The sequence below is a fragment of the Sciurus carolinensis genome, chromosome 7 (assembly GCF_902686445.1).
Source record: "Sciurus carolinensis chromosome 7, mSciCar1.2, whole genome shotgun sequence".
In the NCBI taxonomy this organism is placed as follows: Eukaryota; Metazoa; Chordata; class Mammalia; order Rodentia; family Sciuridae; genus Sciurus; species Sciurus carolinensis.
This window is the reverse complement of record NC_062219.1, coordinates 124,591,803-124,608,265: the sequence shown is the minus strand read 5'-3', so window position 1 is coordinate 124,608,265 and position 16,463 is coordinate 124,591,803. Positions and strand designations below refer to the sequence as shown.

The window sequence follows — 16,463 nt, the reverse complement described above, 5'->3', positions numbered from 1 at the left end:
TGAGGGAACACTTGGCCTCCCGCTTTTGTGCTGGCTCCATCTTACATTTTACATATCCCCTTTTCTTGGTTTTCTCCATATTTTTGTTTCTCACTTCATTTAGCCATATCCTCTAGGAACATGGAACAGAAAATACTGAAACATTAAGCATCTAAAATATCTTTTGGACACCCTAGCTCTTGTTCCAACTGTAACTTAGTACAGAATCGGTGTTGAAAATATTGTCACTTGGAATGCACGTGATATTGCTTCAACACTTTCTAGCTTCCAAAGTTGTTCTTCCTGCCTATTAAATGTTCAGTCTCTTCTCTCTATTTTCTGAATTTTCATTGCAATGTATCTTGGCAGGGGTCTGTTTTCATCTTTGGGGGAGGGCAATTCAAATGTAATTTTGGGGAGAACTGTAAATGCTGAGAATATTTCCTGAGAATTTAAAATCTTTCCTTACTCTCAATTATTCTGGAACTCATATTGCTAAGTTGTTGGAAACCCTTTATTGATCGCCTTGTGCTCTTACAGTTCTTCTGTCTTCCTTATTATTCCTTTTTCAACTATACTAGTTCTTTTCTGTACTATTTTAATGGCCCAAATCATTGGTGGGGAACCTCGACAAACCCGCGGGGTGGGCGGGGCGAGGACAGGCTCTCACACCATCCAGATGATGTATGGCTGCGACGTGGGACCAGATGGACGCCTCCTCTGTGGGTTCCTGCAGCACGCCTACGATGGCGCGGATTACCTCGCCCTGAACAACGGCCTGCGCCCTGGACCGCGGTGGACATGGCGGCTCAGATCACCCAGTGCAAGTGGGAGGCGGCCAGTGCCTTGGAGGGCGACAGGGCCTACCTGGAGGGGACCTGTGTGGAGTGGCTCGCCAGACACCTGGAGAACGGGAAGGAGACGCTGCAGCGCGCGGGTATGAGCCGCTGCGACACCCTCTGGTCTCCTGTAGATCTTTCTGTCAGCTTCCCACAGTGAGGGGAGGAGAGTGGCACCCACGCTGTACACCGCCCTGCTCCTCTCCAGAGGGAGGCGGGTGGGCCTGGATTCCCCGGTGCTGTCCTAGAGGAACTGAAGGCCGCTTTCTCTGAAGACAAGTGAGGGATGCAGTCTCTCTCTCCCTGGCTGGTGGGAAAGAAGAAATAACTGACCATAGTTCCCTGGCGGCAGTCTTGGCATCAAGGACAGACTGTCAGGTCCACTCCAGCCTAGTGTCTCTGGAGGTCTGACTCCAGCTTTTCCACATGTCTCAGCCTCTACCCAAAGGGAATCTGAAGGTTCTTCACTAGGTTGTCTCAATCTGATTCTAGAACTTTCCAATGAATAGATTATGCAGAAGCCTCAGTTCAAGCTTCTGTCAAGGTTTTGTGCTTCCTCCCCCACCCCAATCATGTTGTCCATTCTCAGAATTGTTATGTGACGGCTGCTTCAGTGACCCATGAGAGGTAATGCCAAAATGTCTGAATCTGTGTTCTTCCTCTCAGACCCCCCAAAGACACAGGTGACTCACCACACTAGCCCTGAAGGACACATCACTCTGAGGTGCTGGGCCCTGGGCTACTACCCTAAGGAGATCACCCTGATATGGCAACAAGATGGGGAGGACCTGACCCAGGACATGGAACTGCAGGGGATGGAAACTTCCAGAAATGGGCAGCTGTGGTGGTGCCTGCTGGAGAGGAGCAGAAATACACGTGCCATGTGCATCATGAGGGGCTGCCTGATCCCCTGGCCCTGAGATGGGGTAAGGAGGGGGTGAAGGCACAGAGCCTGTTGTCAGGAGAGCAGGAGGCTTTCTGGAGACCCTCAGCTGGGTGTGGACTGAGAGCTGGGGATCAGCGCTCCTCACCTAACTTTCCTTCCTCTCCCAGAGCCACCCACTTGGTCCACCATCCCGTTGTGGGAATGTTGCTGGCCTGGTTCTCCTTGGAGCTGTTGTCCCTGGAGCTGTGATCGCTTTTGTCTTGTGGAAGAAAAAAAACAGAAGTAGGAAAAATACAGGGTCTGAATTTTTGTCCCAGTGGTGGTTTCAGGTACCTGGTAGAAGTGTGCCCTGCCTAGTTAATGGGAAGTAATATCTACACTGTTTACTCTTTGTAAATCACATAGACATTAAAGGACATAAAACCTCTTGATTTTTAGGTTATGGGAACCTGATTCCCAGCATTTACAGGCCAGAGGGGAATTTCCCTCCTGAGGACAGATCACCAGGAGAACAACTGGTTTCATCCCTACATATCTACTTTCTTCTTGTCTCCTGATCCTTCCCTATATCTGCAACACAGTTTCCAGTGTCCAGCACTAGGAGGAAGCTCCAAGACCTGTTTCCAACCTGTTCTCTCATAGGATGCTTTATTCTCACAGGTGTGAATAATGGGACCTTAACACCAGCTGCCTCTAAGTATGAAGAACAGTCATTCCTGGAACTCAGGGGATGGGAAGCCATGGGGAGCTGACCCATCCCATGATTCTTCCATTACCCACATCTCCTGTGGGCTCCGACCAGGTTCTGTTTTTCTTCTGCCTAGGTAGAGACAATGCTCAGGGCTCTGATATGTCTCTGACTGCTTAAAAAGGTGAGACTCTGGAGGGTCTGAAGAGGAAGAGGGGTTGGGGTATGGGGAGGGAGACTCCTGTGTTACAGGGACTGTCACAGGGATTTGACATTTTGAGTGTTCAATGGGTTGTTCATGGTGTCTCCATTACAATGAGTGATCTAAATTTGTTCATAACACTTTCTTTTACAGTTGAGACAGCAGCCTTCTGTGGGACTGACTAATACAGGATTTTTTTAGTCCTCCTCCTGCTCCCTACTGAGAATTCAGAGGTCCCTACTTTTCTTTGTGCAGCTGGCATCTATCTGTGTCTATGTGTCTGTGTTTCTGTCATCATCATGTGAGGAAATGGAGAGAGGAGCACATCCCTGATCACCAAGACCCCTCCCCACAGTCTGTTCTCTTCCTCAATCAGCTTTCCTCTGTAGCAGATGTGAGACTGGGATGTCTTCATTCCCAATTTAGATTTATGTTGCTCTGGGATGTAGCTTCTTCCTTACCTATTGAAAAACAGAATCTGGATATTGATTTGTATTTCACATTTGTGCCATGAAGTGTGGTTGATGGGTTAATTAAATGAGAAGAGGACTCCTAAAATTTCTGAGACAAAATAAAACCTGAAACCTTCCAGTCCACATGTTTGCTGTGTTGCCTCTGCTGCAGGTGGGGACTGTAGAGGGATGAAAAGAACCGAGGGTGGACATGGTGGCACCCAGTCTGTGCTCAATCCATCCTGGGCTTTTATGTGGTCACTCCTAGCTGTATTCTCTTCCCTGCTTCTTATACCTAGTCCCTTCAGTTGAACATCATCCCTCCAAGATGTGTGATGAAGGGACTCAAGCATCAGCAGGACTGGTCCTGTCCTGGGACCATGGGCAGGGAGGGCATCATGCCACTGGGTTAGCACAGATTGAGACCTGAGACTGACCTTCTGCTCCCATCATTTTTGGTTTCTCAGTTTCTATAGAGAAAATTATCTCTTTTCTGGTTATTAAGTAAGAGTTCTGGTCTCATTCTCCTCTGGATGTCTCATCTTTGACAGCAACAGAAGTCATTTTTCCTGTCATTCCACAAAATCAAGGGCAGTTCTGTGGATTATATTTTCTATCATTCCTGCAATATTTTTAAGGGAGTCAGATTATGGAAATAGTAGAGAGGGGGATCTCTTGATTTTTCATCTTAGATAAATGCCTCTTAGGGTTCCATCTTCTCTATGCCACAGTTTCACTGTCCTTAACAATATTAATCCTAGGACTTACTATGTTGAAAATTCTTGGATAGACAAAACAGTATAATAGAAGTTTCTGTTTAGTTGGAAAGTATGACCTATTTGTTAAGAACCATCTTTTCTCAAGATCAAAATGTGCTTGGGTGCTGTGGAGAGCAGGAGGGCTGGTGTGCAGGGAGGAGGGCATCACTTCTAAGAAAAGTCCAGATGGCTCTGACCCCTGTGTGAGAAGCCCTTGTTCTGCAGATGCCACAGCAGCAGTTGGTCTGAGGCTCCTTTAATTAAAGGGAGTGTCTGTGGAAGAGGGAGCAGCTTATGCTAATCATTCTTTCAGCTCTTCTTTATTCAGTACTGAATAGGTCACACCCAGTTTGCATCTAGGATTCATCAGGGAACTTAAAACAAACCAAAAATGCCACTTTTGTGGGACCCATGTTCAATAGGAAAGAAAAAGAAGATACACTCTAAATAAAGTATATAAGGACAGCATTCATGTTAGGTGGTTAAGTGTTGCAGGGCAGGTGTCAGAACGGGTGATTGGGGAGAGGGAAGATGACTGTAAAACCATCAGCATAGAACTTATTAGCAAGGTGACATTTAAGGGTGGATTTGAAGATCATGAAGGAATTTTTCAGGGTGTTTAGAGGAAGATCTTTCTAGGCAGGAGGAAGCTGCCCTGCAAATGCAAAAGAGCAGGATCCTGCATGGTGTTCTAGGGACAGGGAGGATCTGGAATATCCTGAGCAGAGTCAGAGGAGTTTAGGGGCAGGCCAACCACAAGATCTGGAGGTTGATGGGAGGAATCTTGCATTGAGTGAGGCAGTTTTGAGTAAAGCAGACATGGTGCATGTTTTGAAAGCATCACACTAACTGCTGAGCTAAGAACAGAATTGAGATGGGAGCACTAGCAAGGCAGCATGGAAACTGTAAGGAACTGGTCTCTCCTATGGTGGACATGTTGTTCACTTCACCTGGAGTATGAGCAGGGGAAATAGTGGATGCTGCACACATTTTGAAGGTAGACTTTACAGCACTTCTTACTGAACTTCACTGTAGTATGAGAAAGAGGAAGTGAGAGAGGACCAAAAATTTGTGACACTATAATCAGAAAGATAATGGAAGAAGAGAAGATTGTCAGGGGCAAGTGTGAGGACAGGACTTTGCAGACACTCAGTGGAGATGCTGAGCTGAGTGGTTCAAACTTGCTATACAAGAGCTGATGATCAAACTGCTCCCAGCAGCCCCAAGGACTTGATGTAAATATGCCTCTTTTGCTTGACTGATGTTAGTCTGGGACACGGGGCGGGGGGGTGGTAAAGGTGAACTGGCTCACTCTCACTTTCTGTATGTGCCTTGTTGTTTGGTAACAAACATTTCACAGTCCAGTGTTCGGGCACTTAGTACACATTTGAGTAGCACTGCTCTAGACAGGACAGTGTGCCAGCCTCTGCCTGGTGTCCAATTAACAGCAGGAAGGAATCAGTTCATAGTTCATGGTGATTCCATTTTTAGTAAAATGAGTGTAAGTTTGCCTCTTTCCCTAAAATCATCTAGAAGGAATAAAAAAAACAGAAGAATCATCCAAAAGTAGAAAAGTAAAATAACAATTCTTTAGCTTAAAGTATAAAAGTGTGCAAAAATTCATGGAGAAAAATTACTCTTATTCCAAGGTATTTGCCCAAACTGGAAAAATAGTATCTTTGATTTTTTTTAGATGCAAGGTATATTACTGTGTTATGTTCTTGTCAGAATAACCAAATACCTGAGATAATTCACTTATAAAGAGGAAAGGTTTATTATGGTTCACGGTTTTGGATTGTGAAGTCCATGAAGTCCTGCCATTTCATACATGTAGTAAGGCAGCACATCCTGTTGGGAGCGCTGGGCAGAACAAAACCACTCGCCTTCTTACCAGGAACAACGGAGAAGAAGAAGGGATTGGTGTACAACAATGTCCTTCAAGGGCACAGTCCCCAATGTTCTAAGGACCTCCCACTAGGCCACAACTCTCAAGGATTTCACCATTTCCCTGTGGCACCATCCAGGGACAACGTGGGAACACTCAACACTCAATCATAACAAGCATACAGGTGATCATCCTCAGAGATGCTTTGAATAAGAAGTATAATAGGATACATTCTGGCTATCTGTTAAATCTGGAAAATAAATTATATCCTCTGAGGAAGAAGTGAGATCATTTTCTTTTCCCATGCCAAATTATTCTTAGTAAATTTCCTGTTTGTGAGCAGGAGAAGAAGAAGAGGAAGAAGAAGAGGAAGAAGAAGAAGAAGAAGAAGAAGAAGAAGAAGAAGAAGAAGAAGAACAACAACAACAACAACAACAACAACAACAACTATTTTTGAGAATTTTCTATTCATCACCCCAGACTCTTACAGGTTTTTTCCAAATTGCCTTTACCATTTTGGGCCAAAACTATGAACCTTTATTTTGTTTTATAAATATCCTGGGTTGGTTTTGACACAAAATTTGAAGGGGGTATAAAAATTTCTATAGGAATTCATATTTATCCAATGCATCAAATAATTTATATAATTCATTTTAAAAGGAAACAAGAAGTGAGGAGCACAAATGTGTAAGTGCAAGTGAAAAACCACGACAGGATCAAAAACCAGTATAAACAAGAGGTAGTAGAAAGAGGTTCATAAGTGAATTACAAAACAAAACATTACATATAATAACCAGTGTTATGTACAAAGAAATATGAGACAACCTTCAAAATGCCTGTGGAAGTACAAAACTAACCACAACCTAGCTGTTTTCAAAGACACCAAATTCAGTTATTAGAAAGTAAAATTGTAATAGTTATTCTAAAAATTCCATTCACTGACTTCTGCTCTGAGCCATAATGGACTAAGAAACACTAGAAATTCATAAAAACATACAAAAAGATAGAAAGACATTCAGACATTGGGCAAATATGACAGACACTACAATCTCTAAGAGAAAAGGAATGAAAGAGCTGAGCTCTACAGTTGTCCATCTTCCTTCCTGGATGCAGTTCCCAGAACACAGTGCAGGGAGGAGGAGCCCTACACAGCCCGGAAGCCTCAGGGAGTTGAGGGCACAGAGATATGTATTTGGAGAGGCCATAACAGCAGAGTATGCAAGATGAAGGCAGATAGAGAAGGCTGCTGAAAATAACAGCACTGGAGGTCTGGAGGGCACCTCTCACGCCCTCAGTTCATCAGCACACACACGTAAGAACACCACGCAAGGACAGGAAAAGATAGTCCAAAAGCACCAGAGGGAACAATGTACCTAGGGATACACAGAGTGAGAGAAAGTGTGTTCCCACTGGAAACAGAAAGCTGGGAAGCTAATAGTTTGCTGGATATTGGAGACAGTATGCAGAAGGGTCTGTGACATTATCAGTGAATAACGTGTGGAATCAATTAAAAATTATCAAGTATTCAATGAAAACAAGAAAATGCAATACACAGAGAGCAGAGAAAATCCAGGGAATTTAACATTAAGACAGTTATTGTAAATGAATTCCTCAAGCTCAGAAGTTTACATAGGAGGCAAAAATAGTCATGGTAGCTCAAACTTGGAATTCCAGCTACTCAGAAGACTGAGGCAGGAGGATTGCAAGATCAAGTGCAGCCTGGGAAACTTAGCAAGACCCTGTCTCAAAATAAAATAAGAGGGTTTAGGTATACAGTGCTTACCTAGTACACACACGGCCCTGAGTTTGATCCCTAGTGTCATAAAAATAGATAAATAAATCAGTGAGGATTCATAAAAGATCAGAATAAATTTTGCAAAGATGAAAGTGCCTGACATGTGAAGTGAAATTATGGTAGACCTTGCACTGCAGAATTAAAATCAGTGAGATTGAAAACAAAGAAAGAAAATCTTTTCAAAATTACACAAAGCAATACTTGTAATATACTGCAGGGCTTATAACATATTCAGATATGTACTTACAGATAACAACACAAAAAGAAAGGAAATAAAACTATCAAGAATTTCCATATCTTGCTGAAATTAAATTAATATAAATCTGAAGAAGTTTCATAGAAAATTCCAGAGCAAACACTAATAAAAATATAGTGAAAAATTTTAAGGGATTTAACTAAGGGAATTGTCATTACAATACAAAACCAGGGCTGCCACTCCCACCACAGTCCACCACTCCATCAGAGTGCACAGGCCTGAGGAGAAGCCTCCAACCAGTGGGAGACCCTAGTGTAGGTTCAGTAAGCCAGGCTGTTGCTGCCTGGAGCCTGGGAGTCAGAGCTGCAGAGCTGAGCACTGGCGGTGTCTGGTTTCACAGGATCACAGCTGGAGAGATATTTGCTTCAAGATGAATTGTACAAGGTGTCTGTATGACCCATATCTCATTTAAGTAACATTTAGTTGAGACTGTGGATGTGAAACATTAGAAATTGTGCTGGATTGAGTTAAGATTGGGAGGGTGATGGATAGATGAATATCCTGCATGCAAGAAGGGTCTGAGTGAGAACCAAGCACTTGTACAACATCACTCCCACCCAGGAAAGTTCATTTTTTGAAGTTCTAATCCCAATGTAACTGTGTTTGGAGACAGTTTATTTAAGAGATAATTGAGGTTAAATATAGTTATAAGAGTGGAGAAAAGGGATGGAAAATAGGAGGGAAGGAAGGAAGGAAGGGAGGAAGAAAGGGAGGGAGGGAGGGAGGACGTGAGGAAGGAAGGGAGGAAGGAAGGAAGGAAGGAAGGAAACAGTGCAGCCCCAAACCAATAAAACTGTTGCCCCATAAGATAAGAAAAAGAGATCTTACTCCTCCTTCCCCTTCTTTCTTCCTTCTCTTTCTCACTCTCTCCATTAACCTACACAAAAATGGCCAGGATGTTACCAAGCAGCACAGTATCCCACTCTGGGAAGAAGAGGTCAGGACTCAGTTGTTATTGGGCAGCTGTAACATTGCCTGGGAGGAAGCAAGCCAGGCCATAAGGCTTTCTGCTCCAGGAAGTTTTGAAATCAAATTGGTAGTAAAATATTTTTACTTAAAGCCAGCTTTGAAGAAAGATGGAAGAAACTTAATTGTTTCAAAAGTTCCATCTCCAAAATGACTGAAAATTCACAGAATTTATAAAGGAGAGGCAGAGAAGTGACATGGACAGGAAACATTCTTATGCGGACTTAGTGATACTGCAGATAGACAGGCCTGAGTGGGCATCTCTGCTCCCATCTGCTGTGGAGATTGCCCGGGTCGGGGATCTGGCCTCCAACTTTCTTCTCTCAGCAGAAGAAATATATTCCCAATTCCGGGAGGGAGTGTCCTCCAAACTTGGTCTGATTCAAAATTGGTGTTTTAGGCAGCTTTGAGTCACAGTGACCAAAAGAAGACTGACAAGAACAACATGAATGAGGAAAAGTTCATTTGTGTTTTGGGGTTTCAGAGGTCTCAGTGCCTAGACAGCCACCTCCATGGTCTGGACCTGAGGTGATACAGACCATCAGGGCAGAAGGGTGTGGAGGAGAAGAGCAGCTCAGGACATGGCAATCAGGAAGCAGAGAGTGAGAGCTGCACTCACTGGGGACAAAATATACCCTGCTGGGGTCCAGCCGTAGCAGGGATCGGGGGTCCTAGGTGGATGGGAGACATCGGCTCAGTGGAGAAACAGCACACAGAGACACCAAGTGTTCTGAGGCTGAATCTGTCTTTATTTTTTCTGCCAGCCTTTTTATAGATATTTTTCTTTAGTAATGATTATATCATGCTTGGTTAGTTTAAAACAAGAAAAACCATCAAAAGTACAATCTATGCTTCTTCTCCAAGTACACATTCTCTCTGTATGATAGTCCAGACCAAAACAACCTTTTTTCCCAGCTAGATTAAAACAACCTCGTCTCCCAGCTAAACTGAGGGCACCATGATCTGCCAACCTTCAACCTTCAGAACAAACACATCACTAGATTTTCTGAGAAACCACCCCCACCATGAACTCCCGTGTTTAACAGTGAAAAGTTTTTTCTATTATTAAAGGACAAAGAAATCAACTTATAATTAATATTTAGTCTATTCTAATTTCATATAATGGTGGACTACAATCTTATTCTGATTCTCAAAAAATTATACTAAACATAGGAAAAGCACAAATTATATTTATGACTAACCTAAATGTTTTTATTATGTAAAGTACCTCTAGAATCAACTACTGAAACTAGGAAAGCAGCAAAGGTTAAACACTGCATCCAAGCTCAGAGGAATGTCTCTTTATCCATCTATTATTATCACAGTCTCCTTTTAACTCGGGCACAGCTACAATTGTTTATTTTCCTATATTTTATCTGTGTATTCCTGCTAAATTTTTATTGTGCATTATTTTGTGTCCCAATACAATAAAACCTTCCCAATAAGTTTCTAAATGATATATTGATTATTAATATTAAAAAGCAAATACACCTGGAGACATGCCATGCCTATGGCCCCCAAGAGGGAGGACAATCAACAGAACCATGTCAAGCGTTGAGTCCTTTATTCCGACAGACTGTGTCAAGTGTTGGAGTGGCAGGAAATAGATGTGGGAATACCCCCTAAATGCAGGCACCCCCAGTGACCTACCTACTCCACACACACCCTACTTGTCTACAGTTACCACCTGGTTAATCCCTCTCAGTGGATCAATCCACTTATTAGGTTACAACTCTCATCATCTAATCATTTCACCTATAGATGTTTTTGCATTGCCTAACTTGGGACCTTTTGGGGGACACCCCATATCTAAACCATACAGTAGGAAATTAGGTTTTATTCATAGCTAGCTTTGAAGAAACATGGATGACATATAATTGCTTCAGTAAAGCCTTGGGACAGGGAAAGCTTTGAAAATTGGGAGAGATACATTAGGAAGAAGGACCAAAATTTCACAGGTTTTACCTGCTTAGGAGTAATTGTAGCCCAAATACACTTTACCGGTTCTTCCTATTTCTGCGTTCATGGAGTCTTCTCCTCATATCAAAGGAGCTAGGACTTCATGTGACCATCATCTATGCCTCAAAACTTTATATTAGGCTTGTTAGTGTTCAGATAACTCTTTTCTTTAGTTCACTGGGTGAGCTTTTGTGAACTGTATGTGGAGAGCTCAGTTACATCAGTTCATTCAAGGAGACTCATCTGTAGCTGGAGCTGATTCAGATGATGAGACTCTGGAGTTTACACTGGTTAGGTGATGGGATGATTCTTTTGGAAGTCTTGAGAGGAAAGCAGTTTATTGTGCATGTGGAAGGGATATGAATAATTTGAGGTCAGAAGGATGACTGTGGTGGTTTTGAACTGATCACAAGTTCCTTGATACTCAAGAGGAGAAACTGGTTCCCCTGCCCATGAACATGGCTGGACTTAGGAAATTCACCTGTGGTAAAGAGACAAAGCAGAATCAATGGTGTGCAGCCACAGAGAGAAAGGCACTGGGGTCTCCTGCTTGCTCTGGTTTCTCTTGCATCATTCACTCTTAGCTAAGCCATCTTGAACTGGACAGTCACCTAAGAGAGACCCCAGTGGCCAGGAACTAAGGGTTGTGGCCAAAAGCTACAGGAATGAGCTGTGAATGAGGTTCTTCGCTGCCAATCAGCCTTCCAGTTTGACCTTGAACTGTGCCCATAGGAAAGGAACAGGATAATAAACCCTGGTAATGTTAAGCTGCTCCCTTTTGGAGTGGTTGTGACAAATCAGCAAATATAAATGTACAGGGATTGACTATGCAATCAAGTGCTTTCTTCTCTTCAGAAACAAGAAAAAGCACCCAGAAGAAATTGGAGTTATTTATATAAATATTTGGTATAAAAAGACTGCCAAATGACTTTTTATCTACTGAATCCATCCTTCAAAAGTGTCCTCTTGAATGATTTCAATTGTTTTTAGAATCCCATTTTAATTTTCTTGCTAGCTTTATTTTTGTCACTATTTTCATAAGGGCTTCCTTAAGATTGCAATGCTCATCTTAACTATTCAGTCTACCTCCCATTACCATTGTCTTAGTTTGCATAAATATGGAAGTCTTTAGACTTCTAAACTTTTCTCATTGTTATAGGTATTATATTTAGTATATCTATTCAAAGTTCAAAGTTCCCAAGTTAAAGCTCTATTCATATTTGTTAAGTAAGTGTAAGAAAGCAAGACATGGTGGTGCAAACCTGTTAATCTAGGGTCCCAGGAGGCTGAGGCAGGAAGATTTCAAGTTCAAAGCCAGCCTCAACAATTATCAAGGACCTATGCAACTTAACAAAACCTGTTTCAAGATAAAATATAAAAAAAGGACTGGAGATGTGGTTCAGTGTTTAAGCACTACACTTTGTTTAAAATCCCACTACCAAAAAATAAAAGGTCAGAGAGAGAGAGAGAGGGAGAGAGTTAGTTTTTTGCATTGAGCCATACGTTTGCCACTTCTGATGCTCCTACCTTCTGAGATTTTTACTGGTATTGTTTGCTTTCAAAGTGAAGAATTCCTTTACTATTACATCCAGTGCAGATCAATAGGCAACGATGTTCTTTACCATTCACTGGAACATTTGTTTATTTTCTCTTCTTTCTAGAAGGACAATTTTGCTAGATATACGCTTAAAGTTTGACTATGTTTTGCTCAGAGACTTAAAGGTGTTCCCTCACTTTCTTGTTCTATGGTTTCTGCTAAGTCATCAGGCAGAAAAGGAGTTTCCAGATAACAAGAAGCAGGAAAAATAACTGGGTAGGCCCCAAACTTTTTTTTTTTTTTTTTTTTTTAGATTTCACAACATAAAATTTATTTTATTTTTTTATTTTATAAAAAATGTATAACACTGGCACCTACTTTTCAATCAATCAATTAATGAACCCATTCTGTTGTAGAATACACATTGGCATTGAAACAGTTTAAAGAAACGTAATGGCTATCTACAAAAAATTAGTTTTGACTGTTGTATTCCCCCCATACTTTATGTGTCTGCACACATAAAACTAAAAATTTTAAACATTTTCATCATTTTTTAAGAAAATTACACTGTTTTCCACTGCTATGGTCTTCATAAAGAAAGGACTTAAAGTTTCAAATAAAGAAAAAAATTAAGAGGCATAACTCTGCTGTCTTTTAATAGCATTTTTATATAGAACAATTTGAGCTGGCATGCAAGCAACTTCTCTTGTTGTCACATACCTGTATGTACGGAAAATTACACCCATTTTACAGAAAAATTCTAATACATATATGCAATAAGCTCAAAACAATGTTAAAAAGACAGTGTGAATGGCACACAAAAATTGCTTCTTTATAAATTATTAACTGGAATTCCTGATCATGAAGTAGGCAAAGGGAAATCCAGTCCTTAGGGCTTTGCTCTCTGGAAGAACACCTTTAGGTAATTTTTAAAAACTTTAGCATCAGGCTGCTGAAGCGCTTGACAAAACTCCTGAATTATTTCTGGAGCTACCTGCAAGGAGGGCAGGTATTCTTGTTGAAGATACTGAACACATTCTGGGCCCCGTTTGAGATGAATGGTTTTCAGTGTCACAGCACACTCAGAGAGAGCCAATACTGTTTGTGCATCAGCCAGGTCAAAGGTTTGTTTTAAAGGTGCTAGGAAACATGCAGGGACAATGTGCTTATAAACAAAATCAGCAAATCCCACTGGTCCATCTTTACCTCCCCAGAGTTCTACCAACTTTGAGAGGATGATAAAACATGTTTTCTGAGCAACTGGATCTGGATATTCAACTGCTCCTTGGATAATGGTAATAAGCACTCGTTCTACATTCTCTGCACCTTGATTTGCTATAACTTCGCTCATTCCGCTGCCTGTGACTGTTTGCAGGAAGGCAAAGTAACTTCTCCGCAACATTTGCTTCTCTAAAGCAGCAGACTGATCATTCTCTTCAGCAGGTCTAAGTAGCACTTCAAAAATTGCATGGAGCAAGGGCATGAACATCTGCTGTAAAAATGGGGATACCTGTATCTTAAATTTGGCCGTAATCTGGTTGATTAGAGGAATGAACTCCTGGAGGTCTTTTGCTTCACAGTCTTTGAGCATGTGTTCTGAGGCAGATGGGATAAATGGAAGAACTTCTTCCTCTAGGCAAATAATCATTCGATGAAGGAAAGTGCGAACTCCACTTCTGAGAATATCTTTTGGTAAGGGACAACTGAGGGCTGGCAAGAATGTCTGTAAACAGTCCAGATAAACTTCAGAGCAGCCACACTGTTTCACAGTCTGCTTGTTGCTGAAAGCTTTGCTGGTTCGACTGGCAAATCCAACAGTATGGTTGAGACAGTCAGCTAGAGTTGCCTGCCTTTCTTCGTCTTGTGCCAGCATCAATTTTTCTAACAGAATTTTAAACTTCTCCATTAGTGGAGTCAATAGATTCCTCATTAAGGCTTGCTTCCTTTCTGCTGGGTATTCACTATAAACAATCAGCACTCCAGCTGTCTCATAAGTAAAGAGTTGATCATCACTGCTCAACAAGGACTGGTAACCATTCTCAGGTGGAGAAAGGGCTAATAAATCTTGTATTCTATTGAAAATATCTTCAATGAAAGGATTCATTTGTTTATTGAGAGATTTGACAAATCTAGAAAATAGGTAAGCAGTTCTGCTCCGAACTTTAGCGCTGGAATGCCGCAGACCCCTGTGATCTAAGAAAGCCATTAATACACATGGAATGTGTTGAGGTTCAACTGTGAAAAGCTTTTCATATCTAACCACAGTTTCAAAGAACTCCAATGTCACCGATGTATGCTGATAGGAACTGACTCCTGATGTTACCAAAGTTTGCATCATATCCTGCAAAGCACTAGCTTTTGAAACATCACCTGAGAAGTGAGCACCATGAGATACTGGAAGAGCTTCTGCCAACATATACAGCAATCTTATTGCTACTTCAACTTCCATAAACCGTGTGGTCTGCCAGTTCTGCAGGGTAGAACCAAAAACTCTGCGAACAGAAGGCAGCAGTAACTCTGGTGAAACTTGAGTGAGTCTGTCCAATAATAACTTCAGTTGTTTTCTATACTCTACAAACATGGCTTCATCTTCACCTTCATTTTCAAAGTTATATTCTTCATCGTAAGTCAATTTTTTCATAACGGCCAACATGATTGCCTCTACATTAGCTTTTAGCTGATCTGAGAGCACTGTAAGCTGTTTTAAAATATGAAGATAATCATAACAAAACCCAATAATGTTAGAGGAGATGTCATCATCCTCATGAATTAGTAGCTGCAACATAAGCGCCACTTTTGTTTCGATAGCTTGTAGTGCCTCTTGTGCATTCTTGATATCCCCATTCTTAATTAATTTACTCCAGCTAACTATCAATGACTGTCCCATTCCATTTACCAGCTTAGAAAATCTGTCCAGGAAGTCCACATCTTCTTCCTGGTCAATGCTAAAAAATCCAGCATTCTGTAATACTTGACACAAGGATTCTACTAGCTTCATTTTATCAACAGGGTCCATTCCTTTATTTACAATTTCAAATAAACAGTCACATGCTTCTTCCCGTAGAACTTGTATTGACATATGACCTAGCAGCATATTTATAAACCTATCATTGGCTATAAGGGATAAGTCTATCCAAGAGACATAAGCCCCAACTACTTCAAGGCACTGACATGTCACTTCTGAATTAGTATACTGATAATTTTGTAAGATTTGGTACCATGATTCCACCAGACTTGGAATGCACTGCTCCCTCATGGTATCTTTTATTAGAGTATTCCTACAAGCCTCCTCTGATGTATGAACCACATCACGATCTACCAACTCTGAACCAATAGCCATGAGGATTCGGAGGTACAGATCCACTCCCCTTGGATTTAGGTCCACTACTGAGAGAATGTCAAAAAAAAAAAAAAAAAAAAAAAAAAAAAAAAAAAAAAAACTTGGGCCATTTAGTGAGATATTCTGTAACAAAAAGCAAGGCGAAGACTTGGGCTGCTTTATTTCGTATAAAGGTCTTCTCTGGTTGGGGATTCAGCATTTGTATTTAACTTGATGTTCTAATACTTGAAAGCAGAAAAACTTTATGTGATCATCACTATAAGTCTCTGGGCTAGAGCTTCTGCACACACCTGCCAGGCATCTGGGGATATCTTTAACTGCTCAAAATAGGCCAGGGCCCTTTGTCTAAAGTCTGAATCAGCATTTGGATTTAGCCCTAAAAGAGCCTGTTCGTCCATTCCTGCGGTTATACTTGGAGTTTTCTGATTAAAGTAGGCGTGCCCTCTGATCCCACAGAAGAATCCACAAACATATCTTTCCAGCCTTTTAACATCATGCTAACAAGTCGCTTTAATAAAACGTAACTTCCCCCAGTAACAACTAATTAGTGCTTCCAAAAGTACTCGTTTTTCTGGTTACAGGGAACCATCACGCTTCTCTACTCCTTCCCTATCACTCCATCTCGCCTCGCCTCGCCGCCTGCACTCCCGAGGGCCGGTCAGCGGAGTGGAGCGACGCTGCACGCAGGCCGCTGGGTGAGCGGCCCTCGTCCTTGTCGCCGTAGTCCTCCGCCAAGGCCGCAGCGCTAACTCCCGAGACCCAGCAGGCTGGGGCCGCGCGCCTCTCGCGCTCCGCGTCCCCTGGCGCCTTCTCTTGCGTGGCGCGGAGCAGGCAGACTAGCAAGCCGGCGGGCGGGTCGGCGCCCCAGGAAGGGAAAGAGCGCGAGGGCCGGCTAACGCCGCCACCATCGCCGCTGAGTCA

General features: G+C 42.1%; 1 protein-coding gene and 1 pseudogene across 1 annotated transcript; one reads left to right on the top strand and one right to left on the bottom strand.

The window, feature by feature from the left end:
• Window positions 1-580: 580 nt before the first annotated feature.
• LOC124989349 (patr class I histocompatibility antigen, A-2 alpha chain-like) lies at window positions 581-2,456 on the top strand (annotated as a pseudogene).
• Window positions 2,457-12,959: 10,503 nt separating this feature from the next.
• On the bottom strand, window positions 12,960-16,016 carry LOC124988851 (exportin-T-like). The gene is given in 4 exon segments (XM_047558645.1): window positions 12,960-15,611; window positions 15,643-15,743; window positions 15,746-15,808; window positions 15,811-16,016. Coding segments are annotated over 4 exon segments (2,814 nt in total). The 5' UTR covers window positions 15,941-16,016; the 3' UTR covers window positions 12,960-13,091.
• Window positions 16,017-16,463: the final 447 nt, after the last annotated feature.